A 20,895-nucleotide genomic window follows, 5' to 3' on the forward strand; every position below is an offset into this window, starting at 1 on the left:
AGTCCCCTTGCATGATTATCAGGGGGAGTTCCCTACTGGGGCTAATGAAGCCTTGATTATACTGATTCCTAAACCGGGCAAGGAGGCGACCACCCCCGAGGCCTATCGTCCCATTTCGCTCCTTAATGTTGATATTAAAATTTTGGCAAAAATTTTGGCAGATCGGCTTACCTCTATTCTTCCGCGACTTATTGGGTCGGAACAGGTAGGATTTGTGAAAGGACGGCAGGCGGTGCATAATGTTCGTAAGGCAATTTTGACTCTTGCTCATGCTCGTTCTCAAGATATCCCTTTGTTGATGCTTAGCTTAGATGCAGCCCGTGCTTTTGATCAGGTGGACTGGACCTACCTATTTGAGGTGCTGGACTATTTGGGGCTGATGGGTTGGTATGCTCAGGCGATACGTACTCTCTATGCATCCCCGGTGGCGCGTTTATTGGTAAATGATATAATTACAGACAGTTTTCCCATAGAATGGGATACTAGACAGGGTTGTCCTTTGTCCCCCCCTTTTGTTTTTGCTCTATTTGGAACCTTTCCTGCGTACAATCACTCGGGACCCTGGAATCTCAGGGCTCACATTTACTGATCACACAGTAAAGGTGTTGGCCTTTGCGGATGATCTGCTTTTTACTTTAACGCATCCTGGTACTTCTATTACTCATCTTTTACACTCTTGAAGAATTTCGGTTTTACTCGGGTTTTACGTTAAATTACTATAAATCTCACGCATTAGCGTGTCCTGCTACCATACAAGACACTTGGAAGGGCGATTTTCCCTTTTCCTTGGCCCACACCTTGATTAAATATTTGGGGATATGGTTACCTCGAGATCTCACTACTTTATATGCTTGTAATATCGATCCCCTATTGGCAGATACCTTGAACTCCCTTAAAATTTGGTCCATTTTCCCATTATCGGTGGCTGGAAGGGTGGCTCTGTTTAACATGGTTTTATTTCCCAAATGGTTATATAGGTTTCAGGTTCTCCCTTTGCTGTTATCTCATACTCACAATATTCAACTTACTAGAGGCCTGCAGCGTTATATTTGGCAACGTAAAAGACCTCTTATGACTTTTTCTAGGCTGTGTCTATTCAGGGAACTGGGGGGGGGGGGTATGGGATGTTAAATATTCGCTGGTATGCACTGGCCTGTCAGATGCGACATATTAATGACTGGTTTAGAGGTACATCTTGTTATACTGCCACTCAGATAGAGTTAACGCTGTTACCTCTTTATCATATTAATTTTTTATTGCATGTTTCAGCTTCTGCTCTCCATTGAGTGGTGGCACATTACCCTATTTTTACCCCTACACAACGGACATGGCACTGGGTTTGTCACTGTTTGAAATGATCCTCTGTTTCTTCTCCCTACTTGCCGATTCAAGGCAATTGTAACTTCTTGCCTGGCATACGCAGTATAACATTTCAGCGATGGGCTGATAAAGGATTACAATATTTATTTCATTTGTTTACTGATGTGGGACATTTGGCCTCTTTTTCTGATTTACAATGTACTTTTGATTTACCGCCTGCAGATTTTTTTTTGCTTATTATCAAATTATACATTATGTTAAATCTTTGCCAGCTGCTACTTTGACAGAAGATTGTAGAGAGGCCATTTCTGAACTTTTTAGTTTGTCTGCACAGCAATCGATACCTCTTCGTTTTCACCATGTGAGCGTCCGTGATAATCAACCTGGTCCTAATCTGGAGGTGTTGGCCACTTCTTGGGCGGAGGACCTTCACTGCTCTTTGACTGCCTCTCAATTAAGAACTTGCGGCGGGTGTCCACTAATGTTCTTCATTGGGAACTTCAACTGAAGATTGTTTTGCGACTATATGTATCGCCCATGCGGGCTTACCGGATGGGAATTACGCCGGTGCATATTTGCCCTAAATGTGCACAGGCCCATGCCTCTTTAGGCCACATGTCTTGCCCTCACATTCATCAATTCTGGCTCTGCTTGGGTCATTATGTTTCTGCATTATGGGGCCGACAATGGACTCCTGCTCCTCGGGCACTATCTGGCTATTATATCATCATGTCTCCAAAGCCAAAAGGAATGACAGCTTTTCTTGCTAGAGTGATGCTTATGGGCAAGAAAGCCATACTTACTAACTGGTTATCTACCACTCAGCCCTCTTATGCTCAGTGGCGATCATTGATGATAGTTCATGTCTCTTTGGAACATAGAAATTTTGCTACTCTGGATGCAGGACCAGGCCGTCGCTTCTGTTTGATCTGGGAACTGTTCTGGATGGATCTTACTCCTCATGCTCGAAGTCGACTTCTGAATTTGTGATGTTGTACTCCTTTTGGGTTGCTTGATCTGGATTTGATGTTTAACCTCAGATTTTGGGATGGGTGGGTTGAGGGTTTGGGGGGGTGCTGGGGTTAGGGAATTGTTTTGTGCACCTTTGTAAGATATCAGTTATGTTTTCCTGTGTGTATTTCTAGAACTTTTTTGAATCTTTAATAAAAATTATTTGAACAAAAAAAACCTCATGTAAAGTGTTCTGAGCTCCCTTGGGAAAACAGTATAGAAAATTGAATAAATAAAATAAACCAATATTTAGAGGTCACCCTAGCATGCACTGTTTGCTTGTGTGTTGTGTATGTAGGTGATTGCGCATAATTAGTCTGCACCCGAAAACTGACTCCTTGAGAAGTCAGGCTGTCAGCTGTCAATTGCTAGACTGCCAGGTGGACTGGATGTTGTTTGACTGGTCAGTTTTCATCTTAGGACAAATGAAAACCTTTACCAGAAAACTATAACTTGGTGTGTGAGTCAATGATGGCAATATAGGATTGAGCCAGGATACTGACATAATGCATATTTTCTTGTGTTAGTAAGTTGAAACTACACAAAGAATATTTGTCCCTAAAGAAACACAGAACTCGTCAACAAGAAGATGATAGACAGAATGAAGAAATCTGTAAAAGTGAACTCAAACAGTTGTCTGATATTTCAAAAAAAGATATTATGACTGAACTTAAAAATGAAGATGAGAATTCCTACAGAAGCAAAAGCAGAATGTGCTTTCTTGCTGTATGAGTGGAGTTGACCTTCAAACAAGTGCAAAAGAATGCAGAAAGAGGCAGCGTGAGGAAAAGAAAATCATGACATATGAGGAAAGACAGACAAAAGCAGTTACCCATATAACATCTGAATTGTCTTCAACATCATCTGGTAAATCTAAAAGCGAAGAAACCAGTGTCTACTGAGGTTGCTAGTACTGCATCATTGACAAAAACACCTAATAATATCTCAACATCTCTTGTGGTTCTTGGTGCCTTAGATGGTGTCACTGTTTCCGATTGGAGTGCTGTGTTGCTGGAGTCATTGCTCAGGACCTTGGTCATGACATTACTGATATAATACTCTCCAGAAGTTCAATCAAATGATCTCAGAGCCTCATTGAAAAATACAATACTTTGCCAAAAGATGACAAACATAAGCAATTTGTACATCGGCTAGTGATCAGCCACCGAAAGAAGTTTCCTTCTGCATCAAAGGCAGCTCGTATGTCACAGATTGTTGATTTGTCAAGTGCACAAGAATTACAACATATTATTAAGCTTAGTGGTAGTTTTAAAAAACAGTGAGGTGGGGGGCATGGCTTGGGAGCGCTGCTAGATGATCAGCTGACTGTTAAGCTCTGTCTGTCCAGGCAGTTATTTAGAGTAACTTTCAGCTCATGTAGATTTTTTCTTGGCAAAATAATTATTTTTCACAATTGGAGAATGGCCTGCTCCAAGCAAACTAAGATAGAAGCTTCATTCGTGTCTGGGGAAAAAAAGGAAAACGTTTAAAACCAGACCCAGTTAATCCTGCAGCGGTTTCACTGCCTGAATATTCTACTGCTTCGCCAGACATAGTAGAGGAATTAAGGTCCATTAAAAAATATTAATGGATAACTCCGCTCAGCTTGCAGCACTCAGGGAGGAAGTTTCTTCTCTGACAAGACAAATGGAGATTGCAAATAGTAGAGTAGATCAGCTAGAAACCAGAGTGGCTAATTAAAGAAATGGAAAAGCGATTGGAGGACCATGAAAATAGGTCCCAAAGAAATAATGTAAGAATTCTTGGTTTCCCAGAAACAGAGGAAGGGAGAGATGCAGTATCATTTTTACAAGATCTAATTCCTAAGCTGCTCCCTTTATCTTTACCGTACCCTCTCGAAATTCAAAGAGCTCACAGAGTCCCTGGCAAAAGACATAAGAACATAAGAAATGCCTTCACCGAATCAGACCTTTGATCCATCTAGTCCGGTGACCCGCACACGCGGAGGCCAATCCAGGTGTTCCCTGTTTAAGACCTAGGTGTTCCCTGATGAAGACCTTATTTTCCCATATCCCTCAATGTGATTTGCAAGGAGGTGTGCATCCAACTTGCTCTTGAATCTAATGGATATCGGGGTAATAGACCTTTAATATTTAGTGTGCTTAGGTTTCAGTAAGTGATAGAAATATTTCATCTGGCCAAAGAAAAGAGGGATTTGAAATTTCAGGATGCAAAAATATTTGTGCCTGACTTCGCTAATAAAACAGCAAAAGTTAGAAAGGAGTTTTTGCAACTCAGGCCTAATGTACAGCGGTTTGGGGCAAGATATGGCTTAATGTATCCAGCTGTTATGCATGTCACTCATGAAAATTGCACTTTGCAATTTGAAGATCCAGTGAAATTGAGTGAGTTTATTTTTCAGCAAACAGAGCCGATGTTATAACGAGTGTGGGCTTTGGTGATGAAAAGGAAAGCAGGGAAGAGGAAGAAAGGAAGAAAAGAAAGAGAGAGAGAGAGATGTGATGGAAGCTGGATAATATACTGGAAGTGATAAAGATAATGTGAAAAGTATAGGGCATTTTGATATTTTCATTATATGTTTAAATCATTCTGTTTTGGAAACACTTGATTAAAAGCGCGCAACTACAGCAGACTGTCAAACTGGAATTCAAATTTGGCAGTTGGACAGTATGTTGAACAGTACCAGGATGTTGCTACATTGTGAGTGAGAGCTGTGATTACCAACGGAGTAACGCTGGAAGGAAGTAAACGGGAATGTAATGAACTGGAAAGATTGGATACAACAGCGGAGATGGAGCAAAGTTAGATTTATATTAAAGTCAGTGCTATATTTCAAAAAAGTACCTCAGTGCTGTAAACGATTTTCATTTGGTACTATTCAGCTCAATTCATTGAGGCTGCTTCATCGCTGTAAGTGATTTCATTTAATACTTTCAGTTCAATTCATTTAATGCTGCAACGCTCTTTATAAAGCAACCACTTCGATTTCAAAAAGAGCAAAGTTATAAGCTAAGTACTTTGAACTTGAGAGAAAGTATGAAGTATTAAGTCAATTTATGAAGTATTTAATTCGTTGAGAATTTCTGGCACATATGCACAAGTACTTTAAGTATTTCCCATTTTTATTCTTGAGAAATACTGAAGTGTTGCAGCATTAAATGAATTGAGCTGAAAGTATTAAATGAAATGAAATTAAAATTGTTTACAGCATTGAAGTAGCATGAATGAATTGAGCTGAAAAATATTAAATGAAATCACTTACAGCGATAAAGCAGCCTCAATGAATTGAGCTGAATAGTATCAAATGAAAATCGTTTTCAGCACTGAGGCACCTTTTTGAAATACTTTTGAAATACTTAAAGCACTAACGCACTTTTAAAAATTTTAAGTACTATTTGATGCCGGTCCCGAGTGTTCAGCTGAATTGTAGTTCTTTTTAATATAGAGAATCCTTAGTTAGTTATGAGATTTTTAAAAAATTTAATGAAATATTAAAATTTGATGAATTGTTTAAGAGTTAGGTTAGATTTAATAAGATATTATTAAGGCATTAATTCATTTATGAATTATTAATAAAGCAATTGATTAAGTAATTGAATTGATAGTCTAAATAATGGTAGGAAGGATGGGTTCAAGCCTGTGATGTCATCAGGAGTAGAGAAAATCTTTTTTTTCTCTTGGAAGAAATTTAAGTATGAGATAAATTACTCCATTTTCTGAGGTTTGTTCCTGTCAGTATTATCTGGTTTAAGAAAGTCAAGAAAAATGTTCTCTACACTTTAGGTTGTTCCGTGAATGGTTTTGTTGTTTTATATTTACCTATTTAATTAACCAGTTTCGTAGAACCATTTTATTTGGTACAGCTATGAGGGCAAAAAGTCAAATTACGGTGAAAAGTAACAAACTTTTATTTATAATGATGGAGGTTGCCATGCAGCTTATCTTAAAAAATTGGAAAAATTGGGACAAATTAAATTATTCATTCTGATGGAAAGGCTCATGGCCATTCAGAACGGATGTTACAAAAAATTCATGGAAGTTTGGGAACCATTAACTAAATATTGTAAGGATTGATTTATTTATCTATGGGGTCCTTTTATCAAGCTGCAGTAGGGGTTTAACATGCATAATAGTGCGCATTAAATGCCTGCCGCGCTATCTGCTAACACCTGCATTGAACAGGCGTTAGTTTTTTAGCCGGCCGCGGGGGATAGAGCGTGATAAAATGTCCGACGCGTTAACCCCGCTAGCGCGGCTTGATAAAAGGACCCCTAAATGAGGAAAACATCCAGGCAAGGGGGAAGAGGGTATGTTTTGGCACTGATTAGGAGGTATGGATAGGTTGTTTACAGGTATTTTAATAATTTATTGTTCAATTGGATAAATGGGTGGGGGAAAATAATTCTTGTTATTATTTCTAATAAGTTTATTGTGCTGAACTGTTAATATTTTATGTAAATGCATCATTTATTATGCACAATTATAGTTTTTAAAAAATGAATAAAGAATGTTAAAAAAACCCAAAAACAGTGAGGTGGGGTTTGATTTAAGTAAAATTCTTAAAATTAAAATTAGCCTTGTGGACAAATGAAATGTGTTAATTTTTTTTGACCACCACACATATATGGAAAAATGGCAAGAATACATTTAGAGGAAGTAAAACCCGGCTGTCTCAATCCATATCCTTACTTCCATTGCTTTTACTGGAAGTAAAACCTGGCTGTCTCGGTCTGTTCTCCTTACTTCCATTGCTTTTAGTGGAAGTAAAACCCGGATGTCTTGGTACGTCCTCCTTACTACCATTGCTTTTAGTGGAAGTAAAACCCGGCTGTCTCAGTCTGTCCTCCTTACTTACGTTGCTTTTAGAGGAAGTAAAACCTGGCTGTCTCAATCTGTCCTCCTCACTTCCATTGCTTTGGGAGGAAGTAGAACCCAGATGTCTCAATCCGTCCTCTTTACTTCCATTGCTCTTAACAAAAGTAAAACCTGGATGCCTCAATCTGCCCTCCTTACTTCCATTGCTTTCGGTGGAAATACAACCCAGATGTCTCAATCTGTCCTCCTTATTTCCATTGCATTCGATGGAATTAGAACCCGGATGTCTCAATCTATCCTCCTTACTTCCATTACTTTCGGTGGAAGTAGAACCCAGATGTCTCAATCTGTCCTCCTTACCTCCATTGCTTTCAGTGGAAGTAGAACACAGATGTCTCAATCTGTCCTTACTTCCATTGCTTTCAGTGGAAGTAGAACCCATATGTCTAACTCTGTCCTCCTTACTTCCATTGCTCTAAACAGAAGTAAAATCCAGATGTCTCACTCTGTCCTCCTTACTTCCATTACTTTCGGTGGAAGTAGAACCCAGATGTCTCAATCTGTCCTCCTTACTTCCATTGCTCTAAACAGAAGTAAAATCCAGATGTCTCACTCTGTCCTCCTTACTTCCATTGCTTTCGGTGGAAAAAGAACCCAGATGTCTCAATTTGTCTTTCTTACTTCAATTACTCTCAACAGAAGTAAAACCTGGATGTCTCACTCTGTCCTCCTTACTTCCATTGCTTTCGGTGGAAAAAGAACCCAGATGTCTCAATCCGTCCTCTTTACTTCCATTGCTCTTAACAAAAGTAAAACCTGGATGCCTCAATCTGCCCTCCTTACTTCCATTGCTTTCGGTGGAAATACAACCCAGATGTCTTAATCTGTCCTCCTTATTTCCATTGCATTCGATGGAATTAGAACCCGGATGTCTCAATCTATCCTCCTTACTTCCATTACTTTCGGTGGAAGTAGAACCCAGATGTCTCAATCTGTCCTCCTTACTTCCATTGCTCTAAACAGAAGTAAAATCCAGATGTCTCACTCTGTCCTCCTTACTTCCATTGCTTTCGGTGGAAAAAGAACCCAGATGTCTCAATTTGTCTTTCTTACTTCAATTACTCTCAACAGAAGTAAAACCTGGATGTCTCACTCTGTCCTCCTTACTTCCATTGCTTTCGGTGGAAAAAGAACCCAGATGTCTCAATCCGTCCTCTTTACTTCCATTGCTCTTAACAAAAGTAAAACCTGGATGCCTCAATCTGCCCTCCTTACTTCCATTGCTTTCGGTGGAAATACAACCCAGATGTCTCAATCTGTCCTCCTTATTTCCATTGCATTCGATGGAATTAGAACCCGGATGTCTCAATCTATCCTCCTTACTTCCATTACTTTCGGTGGAAGTAGAACCCAGATGTCTCAATCTGTCCTCCTTACCTCCATTGCTTTCAGTGGAAGTAGAACACAGATGTCTCAATCTGTCCTTACTTCCATTGCTTTCAGTGGAAGTAGAACCCATATGTCTAACTCTGTCCTCTTTACTTCTATTCCTTTAAGTGGAAGTAGAACCCAAGTGTCTCAATCTGTCCTCCTTACTTCCATTGCTTTCGGTAGAAGTAGAACCCAGATGTCTCAATCTGTCCTCCTTACTTCCATTGATTTCAGTGGAAGTAGAACCCAGATGTCTCAATTTGTCTTTCTTACTTCAATTACTCTCAACAGAAGTAAAACCTGGATGTCTCACTCTGTCCTCCTTACTTCCATTGCTTTCGGTGGAAAAAGAACCCAGATGTCTCAATCCGTCCTCTTTACTTCCATTGCTCTTAACAAAAGTAAAACCTGGATGCTTCAATCTGCCCTCCTTACTTCCATTGCTTTCGGTGGAAATACAACCCAGATGTCTCAATCTGTCCTCCTTATTTCCATTGCATTCGATGGAATTAGAACCCGGATGTCTCAATCTATCCTCCTTACTTCCATTACTTTCGGTGGAAGTAGAACCCAGATGTCTCAATCTGTCCTCCTTACCTCCATTGCTTTCAGTGGAAGTAGAACACAGATGTCTCAATCTGTCCTTACTTCCATTGCTTTCAGTGGAAGTAGAACCCATATGTCTAACTCTGTCCTCTTTACTTCTATTCCTTTAAGTGGAAGTAGAACCCAAGTGTCTCAATCTGTCCTCCTTACTTCCATTGCTTTCGGTAGAAGTAGAACCCAGATGTCTCAATCTGTCCTCCTTACTTCCATTGATTTCAGTGGAAGTAGAACCCAGATGTCTCAATTTGTCTTTCTTACTTCAATTACTCTCAACAGAAGTAAAACCTGGATGTCTCACTCTGTCCTCCTTACTTCCATTGCTTTCGGTGGAAAAAGAACCCAGATGTCTCAATCCGTCCTCTTTACTTCCATTGCTCTTAACAAAAGTAAAACCTGGATGCCTCAATCTGCCCTCCTTACTTCCATTGCTTTCGGTGGAAATACAACCCAGATGTCTCAATCTGTCCTCCTTATTTCCATTGCATTCGATGGAATTAGAACCTGGATGTCTCAATCTATCCTCCTTACTTCCATTACTTTCGGTGGAAGTAGAACCCAGATGTCTCAATCTGTCCTCCTTACTTCCATTGCTCTAAACAGAAGTAAAATCCAGATGTCTCACTCTGTCCTCCTTACTTCCATTGCTTTCGGTGGAAAAAGAACCCAGATGTCTCAATTTGTCTTTCTTACTTCAATTACTCTCAACAGAAGTAAAACCTGGATGTCTCACTCTGTCCTCCTTACTTCCATTGCTTTCGGTGGAAAAAGAACCCAGATGTCTCAATCCGTCCTCTTTACTTCCATTGCTCTTAACAAAAGTAAAACCTGGATGCCTCAATCTGCCCTCCTTACTTCCATTGCTTTCGGTGGAAATACAACCCAGATGTCTCAATCTGTCCTCCTTATTTCCATTGCATTCGATGGAATTAGAACCCAGATGTCTCAATCTGTCCTCCTTACTTCCATTGATTTCAGTGGAAGTAGAACCCAGATGTCTCAATTTGTCTTTCTTACTTCAGTTACTCTCAACAGAAGTAAAACCTGGATGTCTCACTCTGTCCTCCTTACTTCCATTGCTTTCGGTGGAAATAGAACCCAGATGTCTCAATCTGTCCTCCTTATTTCCATTGCATTCGGTGGAATTAGAACCCGGATGTCTCAATCTGTCCTCCTTACTTCAATTACTTTCGGTGGAAGTAGAACCCAGATGTCTCAATCTGTCCTCCTTACTTCCATTGCTCTAAACAGAAGTAAAATCCGGATGTCTCCATCTGTCCTCCTTACCTCCATTGCTTTCAGTGGAAGTAGAATCCAGATGTCTCAATCTGTCTTTACTTCCATTGCTTTCGGTGGAAGTAGAACCCATATGTCTCAATCTGTCCTCCTTACTTCCATTGCTTTCAGTGGAAGTAGAACCCAGATGTCTAACTCTGTCCTCCTTACTTCCATTGCTTTAAGTGGAAGTAGAACCCAAGTGTCTCAATCTGTCCTCCTTACTTCCATTGCTCTGAACAGAAGTAAAACCCGATGTCTCAATCTATCATCTTTACTTGCTTTGCTCAGAACAGAAGTAAAACCCAGATGTATCAATCTGTCCTCCTTATTTCCATTGATTGTAGCCCTGTTGCTTCTTGTTCTTCCTGCCATTTTCAAAAAAATTTTTTTTGTTAGTTTAGATATTTGTTAGTTAATTATGTCTGCCTGATCGTTAGTGAGCTAGAAAAGTCTGCCTGTCAGAGTTTGAAAGTTGGAAGGATAGAGGTAGTTAGTTAATTGTTAGTTTAGTCTGCCTGTTTGTTAGTTGGCTAGAAAGGGCTGCCTGTTAAATAGTTTGAAAGTTTGAAGCATAGAGTGACTGGTAAGGTCTGGCTGTTGCTTAGTAAGAGAGGTCTGCCTGCTTGTTGGCTAGATAGAAAGGTCTGCCTAGTTTGAAAGTTGGATAGAAAGTTTAAAAGATAGTCTAAAGGTTAAATAGCTAGTTGTATGTGCCTGGTGGTTGTACTCTGCCTTGTTATGTGTTAAAACTTTACCTTGGCGGTTATCCGGAGCCTTTCCTTGAGGCCCTTCTTGCCGCTCACCTTCGCCGTGTGCCGAACGGCTGCACGCCATTGGCTCGTCCCCTTTTATGGGGGGAGTTTGGCTGGTGATGTCGGGGGTGGGCAGAGTTAGCTCTCGCCTCTTCCCCTGCTAGCACCGCCTTCTCTGCTCCTCTCTCCGCTCCTTCCTGTTAGCACACTCTCTGCTCCCTGCTCCGCTCACTGTTCTGCCATGTGCTCAGGACTACTTAAAGCTCGCTTAAACAATGGCAATGTGGTTTAAGTAAGTATTTTATCCAGTCCAAAAGCACTGTCAATGTTCAAAAAGTGTGTCTGGATCAATATAAGATTGTGATAAGTTCAAAAAGGACACCTCAGCCCCACCACTCCACCGCATGTAATAATTTCTATAGCGGGAAGCAAATTGTGGTGCTTCATCATTGGCTGTCACTTTTTGTTTTTTGTTATTTTGTTATATATATGTATATTTTCTTTTAAATTTTTTAATTTTTATATCTCAATCATTTAAAGAAATAAATATTTTCTTAACACCAAACATTCTCAGTGTCGTAGTGTATAGTTTATAGTTTAAAAGTAAGTAGTACTTAGCTCAGCCATGTTTCACACAACCAAGTGTTTTATCAAGGGTCTCCCAAAGCTGCCGCTGTCATCCGACTCCATATCTAAGTGAGAAAAGATCTTTTCTCACTTAGATATGGAAATATTTATTTCTTTAAATGATTGAGATATAAAAATTAAAAAATTTAAAAGAAAATATACATATATATAAAAAAATAACAAAAAACAAAAAGTGACAGCCAATGATGAAGCACCACAATTTGCTTCCCGCTATAGAAATTATTACATGCGGTGGAGTGGTGGGGCTGAGGTGTCCTTTTTGAACTTATCACAAGTTATTAAAATCTTATATTGATCCAGACACTCCTTTTGAACATTGTATGTGCTCAGGACTAGGCACAATTCCTACAGTCTCCCTTCGGCCGGCCTTGCACTGTTTAGGTTTTAAATGGTATAGAAATTTTTAAAATAACTAAAATCAATCAATCTCATCCTCACCATCTTCCTGCACAGGCAGCACCTCAATTATGTCGTTAGAATGCAGGCTCCGCAGGAACTCCTTACAATAGTAGGGGATGCCATAGCTTCGCTCTATTAATAACCTAAAAGGAAAGAGGAAAAAGCTCACAAATAAAACCAGAATTGATTTGCATCATGCTGGTCCCTAGAGTGCATACATTTCTTGCCTTGTTACAATGTTCCATCCTTGCCTTTTCTTTACAGCATTTTAAAAGATTTTCTATTTCACCCTCAGGATTAGGTGGATGAAAAAGCCTCCTTTTTCACTGGGAAACAAACCTCCACGCACACTAGTTGAATCCTGTTTTTATAGCTCATGAGGGTCAGAAGGATTTTCAAGTTTGGGTTAGAAATGTTATCCCTCTTCCATGGACAGCCCATGCTGGTTCTAAGGCACTCAATTTCAAAGCAGATGGCCCATTTGCCAAAAACATCTAAATTGCATGTTTCAAAAAGGCAGAATGTGGATGTTTTGCACTACAGCTCACCCAAATAGCATGAGGCATGTTTTGAGTAGGATTTTCAATATCCAAGACAAAAAAAGAAGGATGCTTTTATCTAGATCTGTTTCAGACATGCCCAGGGTAACGAAAAGGAGCCATGAAGGCACGACTGACCCCCTCCCACCTCCCTAAGAAGTGAAAGTGACAGTGGATCCCAGGGGTTAATAAACAATGGAACTCCTACTTTTAACTTTTACTTCTGTACATATATGTAAGCCCTCTTGGAGCATAAATACGTAAGAATAGTCTTACTGGGTCAGACCAATGGTCTTTCAAGCCCAGTAGCCCATTCTCACGGTGGCCAAAAACCAAGCTACTGATCTAGGGCAAGGAGTGACTTCCCTCATGTCTCTCTCAATAACAGACTATGGACTTTTCCTCCAGGACTTGTTCAAACCTTTTTTTTTTTATATGGCAGTCTTTATCTTTATCCCTGGGTGGGCGTATTGCTCTTTTTAAAATGGTTCTTTTCCCCAAGTGGTTATATACTTTTCAAATGCTTCCTCTGGATTTAACAAGTAGAGATTGCCAGAAATTAAGAACTGCAATTACTAAATTTTGTTGGGCTGGGAAGAAGCCAAAATTATCTTTTGGATATTTTATTGGTGTGGGACTTCCCGATCTTCGTAACTATGGGAGGGCTTGTTTATTAAGACATATTAGAGATTGGGTTCTAGATGATGTTTTATTTACTCCAATAGTTTATGAAAAGGCCTTTTTTCATCCTTTTCATTTATTATTTCTTCTTCAGGTACATCAGTCAAAATTACCAGTTCATTTAAGATATAATTCTATTTTGAATCCAATGAGATTAGTATGGGGTAATTTATTAAAATTATGGGTTTACAATCCAGTATAACTGATGTGTTACCTATTTAAGATAATGGTATGACATCTGGGATTTTTAGAAATTGGGGGTCAAAGGGAGTTTTATTATTTAGCACAGGTATTGGATGAGACAGGGAAGATAAGGAGTTTTCCTGACCTTTCTTTAACAGTAGGAGGTGGTCCTGGGTCTTTATACACTTATATGTAACTGGTGAATTATGTGAATAAATTATGGAGATTGGGTCTTTCATGTGGAGTTCATGATAGAATTATATCTTTTTTTTATTCAATGTGAAGATTTGCCAATTTCAGTATCTTTATTGCATAAGTGGTGGTGGAATTTATTTCCAACTCGTACATATGGAAAAATTTTACAAAATTTGAGTGAGGAGTTAGGGACTCAAATATCACTTCTTGACTTTAGTCAAGCTATTAATAGATTACCACAAATTATTATGGGTTTGTATGGAGGGAATGTACATATAGAGTTTTACATAGGGCCTAATTCTCCCAAATTCAAGCTTTTCATGCAGCTTTGGTAAATTCCCCAATTTGTAATAAATGTGATAAAGATCTTAGCACATTATCTCATGCTTTTTGGCTGTGTACTTTAATTAAGTCTTTCTGGTCTGCCATCCTATTATATTTGGGTTCATTATGGGATAATTCTGTTGTGGGTTCTCCAAGGGGAGTACTTTTTGGTAAGGCAGCTGCCTGTGGAGTATTTGGTCAAGGGAGATGTCTTATTTCAGAAGGCATGTATGATTGGGCATAAATGTATGATGCAATATTGGTTACAGAAAGAACCTCCAAGCTTTTGGCATTGGAGGAACCAGTTACATCGTTTACTTTTATTTGAGGTCTAGGAGGTTTGTCGATCTCCTAGATGAATTCATATTTTTATGAAGACTTGGGATCCCTATATTCAAAAACTTTCACCTAGATCAAGAAGTTTAATTCTTAATGAATTATATTGAAGCCATGGTTGCCTTCATTGTATTTCAAAACTTTCATCTTGGGTGGGAAGGGAAAATGGGAGGGAGGGTAGGGGGGATGGGATGATGGAAAGGGGGAATGGATTGGAGTGAGGGGGAAAGGGGCGAAGGGTGATGGAGAAGGAGAAGGAAGGGGAGTGATATTGGGGGATATGGTTTGTTAAATAGAATGTTAAGAACATAAGAATTGCCGCTGTTGGGTCAGACCAGTGGTCAATCGTGCCCAGCAGTCTGCTCACACGGCAGCCCTTAGGTCAAAGACCAGTGCACTAACTGAAATTAGCCTTACCTGCGTACGTTCTGATTCAGCATGAACTTGTCTAAGTTTGTCTTGAATCCCTGGAGGGTGTTTTCCCCTTTAACAGCCTCCGGAAGAGCGTTCCAGTTTTCTACCACTCTCTGGGTGAACTTCCTTAAGTTTGTACGGAATCTATCCCCTTTTAGCTTCAGAGAGTGCCCTCTCGTTCGCTCAACCTTGGAGAGGGTGATCAACCTGTCTTTATCTACTAAGTCTATTCCCTTCATTATCATGAATGCTTCGATCATGTCCCCTATCAGTCTCCTCTTTTCAAGGGAGAAGAGGCCCAGTTTCTCTAATCTCTTGCTGTACGGCAACTCCTCCAGCCCCTTAACCATTTTAGTTGCTCTTCTCTGGACCCTTTCGAGTAGTACTATGTCCTTCTTCATGTACGGTGACCAGTGCTGGATGCAGTATTCCAGGTTGGGGTATACCATGGCCCGGTACAACGGCATGATAACCTTCTCTGATCTGTTCATGATCCCCTTCTTTATCATTCCTAGCATTCTGTTTGCCCTTTTCGCTGCTGCCATGCATTGCGCGGATGGTTTCATTGACTTGTCTACAAGTACTCCCAAGTCTCTTTCCTGGGGCTCTCTCCAAGTATAGCACCGAACATCCTGTATTTGTGTATATGATTTTGGTTACCGACATGCATCACCTTGCACTTATCCACGTTGAACCTCATTTGCCATGTCACGACCCATTTCTCGAGCGTGCTTATGTCACGTTGCAGGTCTTTGCAATTCTCCTGTGTCTTCACTACTCTGAATAACTTTGTGTCGTTTGAAAATTTAATCACCTCAATCGTCGTACCAATTTCCATATCGTTTATAAATATGTTGAAGAGCACGGGTCCAAGCACCAAACCCTGCGGCACTCCACTTGTGACGCTTTTCAGTCCGAATATCGTCCATTTACCCCCACTCTCTGTTGCTTATCCGCCAGCCAGTTTTTAATCCACGTGAGTATTTCACACTCGATTCCATGGCTCGCAATTTTTCAAAGCAGTCGTTCATGCGGAACTTTGTCGAGCGCCTTCTGAAAATCCAGATATACAATGTCGACCAGGTCACCCTTATCTATCTGCCTGTTTACTCCCTCGAAAAAGTGCAGCAAGTTCGTCAAGCAAGATCTTCCTTTGCTGAAGCCGTGCTGGCTGGTCCTCATCAGATTGCATCCGTAAAGATGGTCAATGATGTGGTCCTTTATCAGAGCCTCTACCATCTTTCTCGATACCGAGGTCAGACTCACCAGTCTGTAGTTTTCCGGTGCTCCCCTAGAAACTTTCTTGAAGATCGGAGTAATATTCGCTACCTTCCAGTCTTCCAGAATCCTTCCCTATTTGATCGACAGATTGGCTGGTCGTCGTACATGAAGACGGACACCCGTACTACTCAAAAGGGTCCAGAGAAGAGCGACTAAAATGGTTAAGGGGTTGGAGGAGTTGCCCTACAGTGAGAGATTAGAGAAGCTGGGCCTCTTCTCCCTTGAAAAGAGGAGGCTGAGAGGGGACATGTTCGAAACTTTCAAGATAATGAAGGGAATAGACTTATTAGATTAAGACAAGTTGTTCACCCTCTCCAAGGTAGAAAGAACGAGAGGGCACTCTCTAAATTTAAAAGGGGATAGATTCCATACAAACGTAAAGAAGTTCTTCTTCACCCAGAGAGTTATAGAGAACTGGAATGCTCTTCCGGAGTCTGTCATAAGGGAAAACACCCTCCAGGGATTCAAGACAAGGCTGGACAAGTTCCTGCTGAATCAGAACAAACGCAGGTAGGGCTGGTCTCGGTTAGGGCACTGGTCTTTGACCTGAGGGCCGCTGCGTGAGCGGACTGCTGAGTGCGATGGACCACTGGTCTGACTCAGCAGTGGCTGTTCTTATGTTTTTATGCCTTGGACTATGATGAGCCTCCGAAAGAGCTGCTAAAATTGTCACTGCATGGTATTCTTAAAGAGACATCACAAGAATTGGGAGACACCTTTAACGATTATAGTAGCTCCCAGAAAGCTAGATTCTATTTATAGAATCATTTCTTCTCAAGGATTTGTTAAACCATAGCTTCAACACCCATCATTAGTAGTGGAATCAACCTTCAAAGATCTATGCCACAGGGCCACCAGGGTGAGAAGGCTGAACTATGGACAAATTTGGACATTGCCTTCATCAAAATTCTATTTTGGCAAACAGGGTCCTATTATCTGAAATATCTAGTTTCTCAAACCAGAAAGTAGGTTCATAGTTTTGGTGAAAATACATCAGTCTTGGAAACTTTTGATGCATTATCATTTCCAACAGAACATTATTGACTGCTGTTACTTTCTACTTCAACACATTTATTTTTCTGATTATTCAGTGTATATATGTAAGTACCGGTAAATATTTTTAACAGCTTATATTTTTGGAGCACATTACTTCATTCTTTGTTTGTTTCATTCCGGTGACTATTCACATCGTGCCTGAGGGCTATTATGTCCAGTACTATTTTGTTTTGTTTTTTGTTTCCTGTTTTTGGCTTTTGCTTTCATTCTTGGTTGTTTTTGTTTTCCTTCTTCTTTCATTTTTTCTTCTTTATCATTCTTGTTCTTTCTTTTCTCCTTTTTTTATTCTGCTCCATTTTGAGTTCTGTCTTACTCTTTTTCTCATAATGCATCAAGTTTGAATACAGATTTAAGAACCGAAGACTGAGCATTGACACAAACATTGGGCTCCTTTTATTAAGCCGTGCTAGCGGGGTTAATGCGCGTGACTTTTCATCACGCGCTAATCCCCACACTGGCCTAAAAACTACCGCCTGCTCAAGAAGAGGCGTGGCCAGCGGTTTAGTGCATGGTATTACGCACATTAAACTGCTAGTGCGCCTTTGTCTCGTTATATATTCAGGTACTTACCCACCAAGATGTTCTACTAATGGTCTATGTGTCTTGGTGATTTTACTAGTTCAAATAAAATAGATGCAAACCATAATAATGGAAGTGTGGGTTTTTTTTAGATTTCTCCATTCTTCCTGTTTTTTAATCATCTTTCTACCTGTATCCATAAAAAAATTTAAACAATTTTTTAATTTAGGTACTGTACCTAATAAAGGTTTATGATTTTATAGTTTTATATGTACAAAGATATAATTCCTAATTTAATCAGGATTTCCTTGTTTGGTTTAGTAATTTTTATTACTTTGTGTATATCATTATGTTCTCATTTTACCAATATCAGGTTTGCAGTGGCGTACCTAGGGTATGTGGCACCCGGGGCCCATCATTTTTTGACACCCCCCCCCCCCCATGTAAAAAAATATTTTTTGTAATGACCATGAAACGGAATAAATGGTCAGAATAGAAACAGGCAGTGAAAATTTTCTTATATTCCAAACATAACATAACCTAAATTATGTCTGAATTGTCATGACATCAGAAGTACATATGGAGTAGTTGCAGGTGATGCTTGGGACAGTTCTGATTGTGTTAGTTCGGTTTTATGTGTTTTTTGAATAGAAGGGTTTTTATTTCTTTTTGAAGGTTTTGCAGTCTGTGGTTGATATCAATTGGTTGTAGAGTTGGGGGTCGAGTGTTGCAGCTCGAATGGCTAGGAGGTTGTCGAACAGTTTTTTTCTTTTGACGTTTTTGGTTGGAGGGTGTGTGAATGGTGCGTGAGTTCTCCTATGTCTGTTTGAAGTGGATTGAATTATTTAGCTGAAGAAATTAGTTACCCCCCCATTCCACACACATTAATTCTCTTCCATTTTTGTTCCCATTATAAAAAACACTGATAAGTTCCCAGAAAAAAAATACATTAAAATAAGAAGTGAAAACAAAGGCCCCTACAGATGAGAACATAACATAAGAATAGCCTAACTGGGTCAGACCAATGGTCCATCATGCCCAGTAGCCCATTCTCATGGTAGCCAATCCAGGACACTAATACCTGGTCAAAACCCAAAGAGTAGCAACATTCCATGCTACCGATCCAGGGCAAGCAGACACTTCCCCATGTCTTAATAACAGATTATGGACTTTTCCTCCAGGAATTTGTCCAAATCTTTCTTAAAACCAGCTACACTATCTGCTTTTACCATACTTCTGGCCACTTCATTTTTAAGTTTAGATCTTTCCTTTCAAACAGAGACCTTGCTAGATGTCAAATACAGCACAAGGTAACTTCACATGGACTTAGCTGTGCAGGAAATGTGAATCTCCTCATACACCCACCATATAGTGCAAAAATGTGCAAAGGTCTGTTTTTTTCTTTCGATCACTACATAGCCTAATGCCAAACAAGCAGCGCTGTTATAAACATATTCTGTAGGTCAATGCTAAGGATAACAAAGTTTCCTTCCTTGGACCAGAAGGAGATACTGATAAACCACTGGAAGAGATCCCAACACAACACCCAAAGACCCACTCAGTGTGTGAACCAATTGAGTGGAGTGGACTAACTGGGGGGCTGGAAATGGGCCCGGAGTTTGCTCAGCAGAATTTCCCAGACCACCTCTTCCTCTCAACACATTGACACGCTGCCACCACCACCACTAGGAACACCTCACTGGGTAGGCCAGCTATGCTTTAAACTTTATAAAACACATTATTATATTTTCTTATAAAGCACATATTTTAACTGAACTCTCTGACATCCTCAGCCTTTCCATTCACAAAAATAGAAAGATGAAAAGTTCCCATTTCCTGCTGTCTCATGTCCCCGGCCTATACAATATTTTTTTTCTGCAGACCCTTCAAAAGTCTGACCAAATCCTCGTTTCACTTGCATTATAAAGTACTGAGGATGCCATCTCTCCCCAATCCCAGGTCCTAAAGTCTAAGACAGTAGCGCAAACTAATGCTGCCAGATTCAGGAAAAAAATTTTTGATTCGATTCAGCCTATTGAATTGGTTTTTCAATTCGATTTTCCTGCCCAGTTGGGTGATTTTTTTCAAAACTCCTGGTGGGTTTTATAGCTTTTTCACCCCCTTTGGCTTCTCCTAACCACACTGGCGCTGTGGTGTAAATAAAATAAAGAAACAAAAAGGACTTTTCCTCTCTCTCTTAAATCCTAGCTCACGTTTGCAGTCCAACACCAGCTCTGGCAGGATACACATTTCAAATCTGACATATTATAATCACAAAACAGAAAATAAAATTAATTTTTCTACCTTTTGTTGTCTGGTTATATTTCATATCTTGTTGGTCCAAGGATCTGGTTTTCTTCTGATAACTTGCTTGCCAGGGTCTCCTTCTTTCTTCTTTCTGCATGCTAACCATCCATCTGCCAACTCTGTCCTCCCCGTTTCCCTTCCCTCCCCAGGAGGTCTGGCATCTTTCCTTTTTTAGTCTCCCTCCACAGATCCATCTTTTCTTAACTACCCTTTCATCCAGCATCTCTCCCTCCTTCCCCACCACCCCAGGGTCCACCATCTCTTCCTTTCTTTTCCCAACCTACCCTCCTATCCAGTATCTCTATCCCCCCCTCCACACCATCCCTTGTATCTAACTTCTCTCCCTTTCTGTTCCTTCCCTCCCTAAAAACCATGGTTCATCATCTCTCTCCCTCTTCTCTATTTTCAGACCCATTATTTCTTCCCACCCAAAGTCCGGCATATGCGTGTCTCTTTGAACCCCCCCCCCATTCCCTCCGTGTATTTCTACACCAGGGCCCCCCTCCCTGAAGGCCTGTCCCCCCCTTAAAGTTCTGCATCCCACCCCTGAAGGCCTGTACCTCCCTTGAAGGCCTTCAACCCCCCGAAGGCCTGCACCCCCCCAAAGGCCTGCACTCCCCCGAAGGCCTGCCCCCCTTGAAGGCCTGCCTGCCTGATCCCCTTGAAGGCCTTAGCGAGAGCGCCTTTGCGAAGAGCCTTGAGGAGAGCCAAACTACACTCAACTAGGATATCTTAGAGCAGCAACCTATCCCTTTAACCTATACCCTCCCCCTAATTTCACAAACCCTCGTACTTAACTCGCTACTCTCACACTAACTCAC

The 20,895-nt window shown here is 40.5% G+C and overlaps 1 protein-coding gene across 1 annotated transcript in view; it reads right to left on the minus strand.

The window, feature by feature from the left end:
• Positions 1-20,895, minus strand: part of ADCY10 (adenylate cyclase 10) — an 803,671-nt gene that overhangs the window by 440,226 nt on the left and 342,550 nt on the right. Inside the window, exon 17 of the mRNA XM_033944139.1 lies at positions 12,279-12,382. Within this exon, the coding sequence (XP_033800030.1) occupies positions 12,279-12,382 (104 nt within the window). The remainder of the gene's footprint in view (positions 1-12,278; positions 12,383-20,895) is intronic.

The sequence above is a fragment of the Geotrypetes seraphini genome, chromosome 5 (genome assembly GCF_902459505.1).
Source record: "Geotrypetes seraphini chromosome 5, aGeoSer1.1, whole genome shotgun sequence".
Classification (NCBI taxonomy): Eukaryota; Metazoa; Chordata; class Amphibia; order Gymnophiona; family Dermophiidae; genus Geotrypetes; species Geotrypetes seraphini.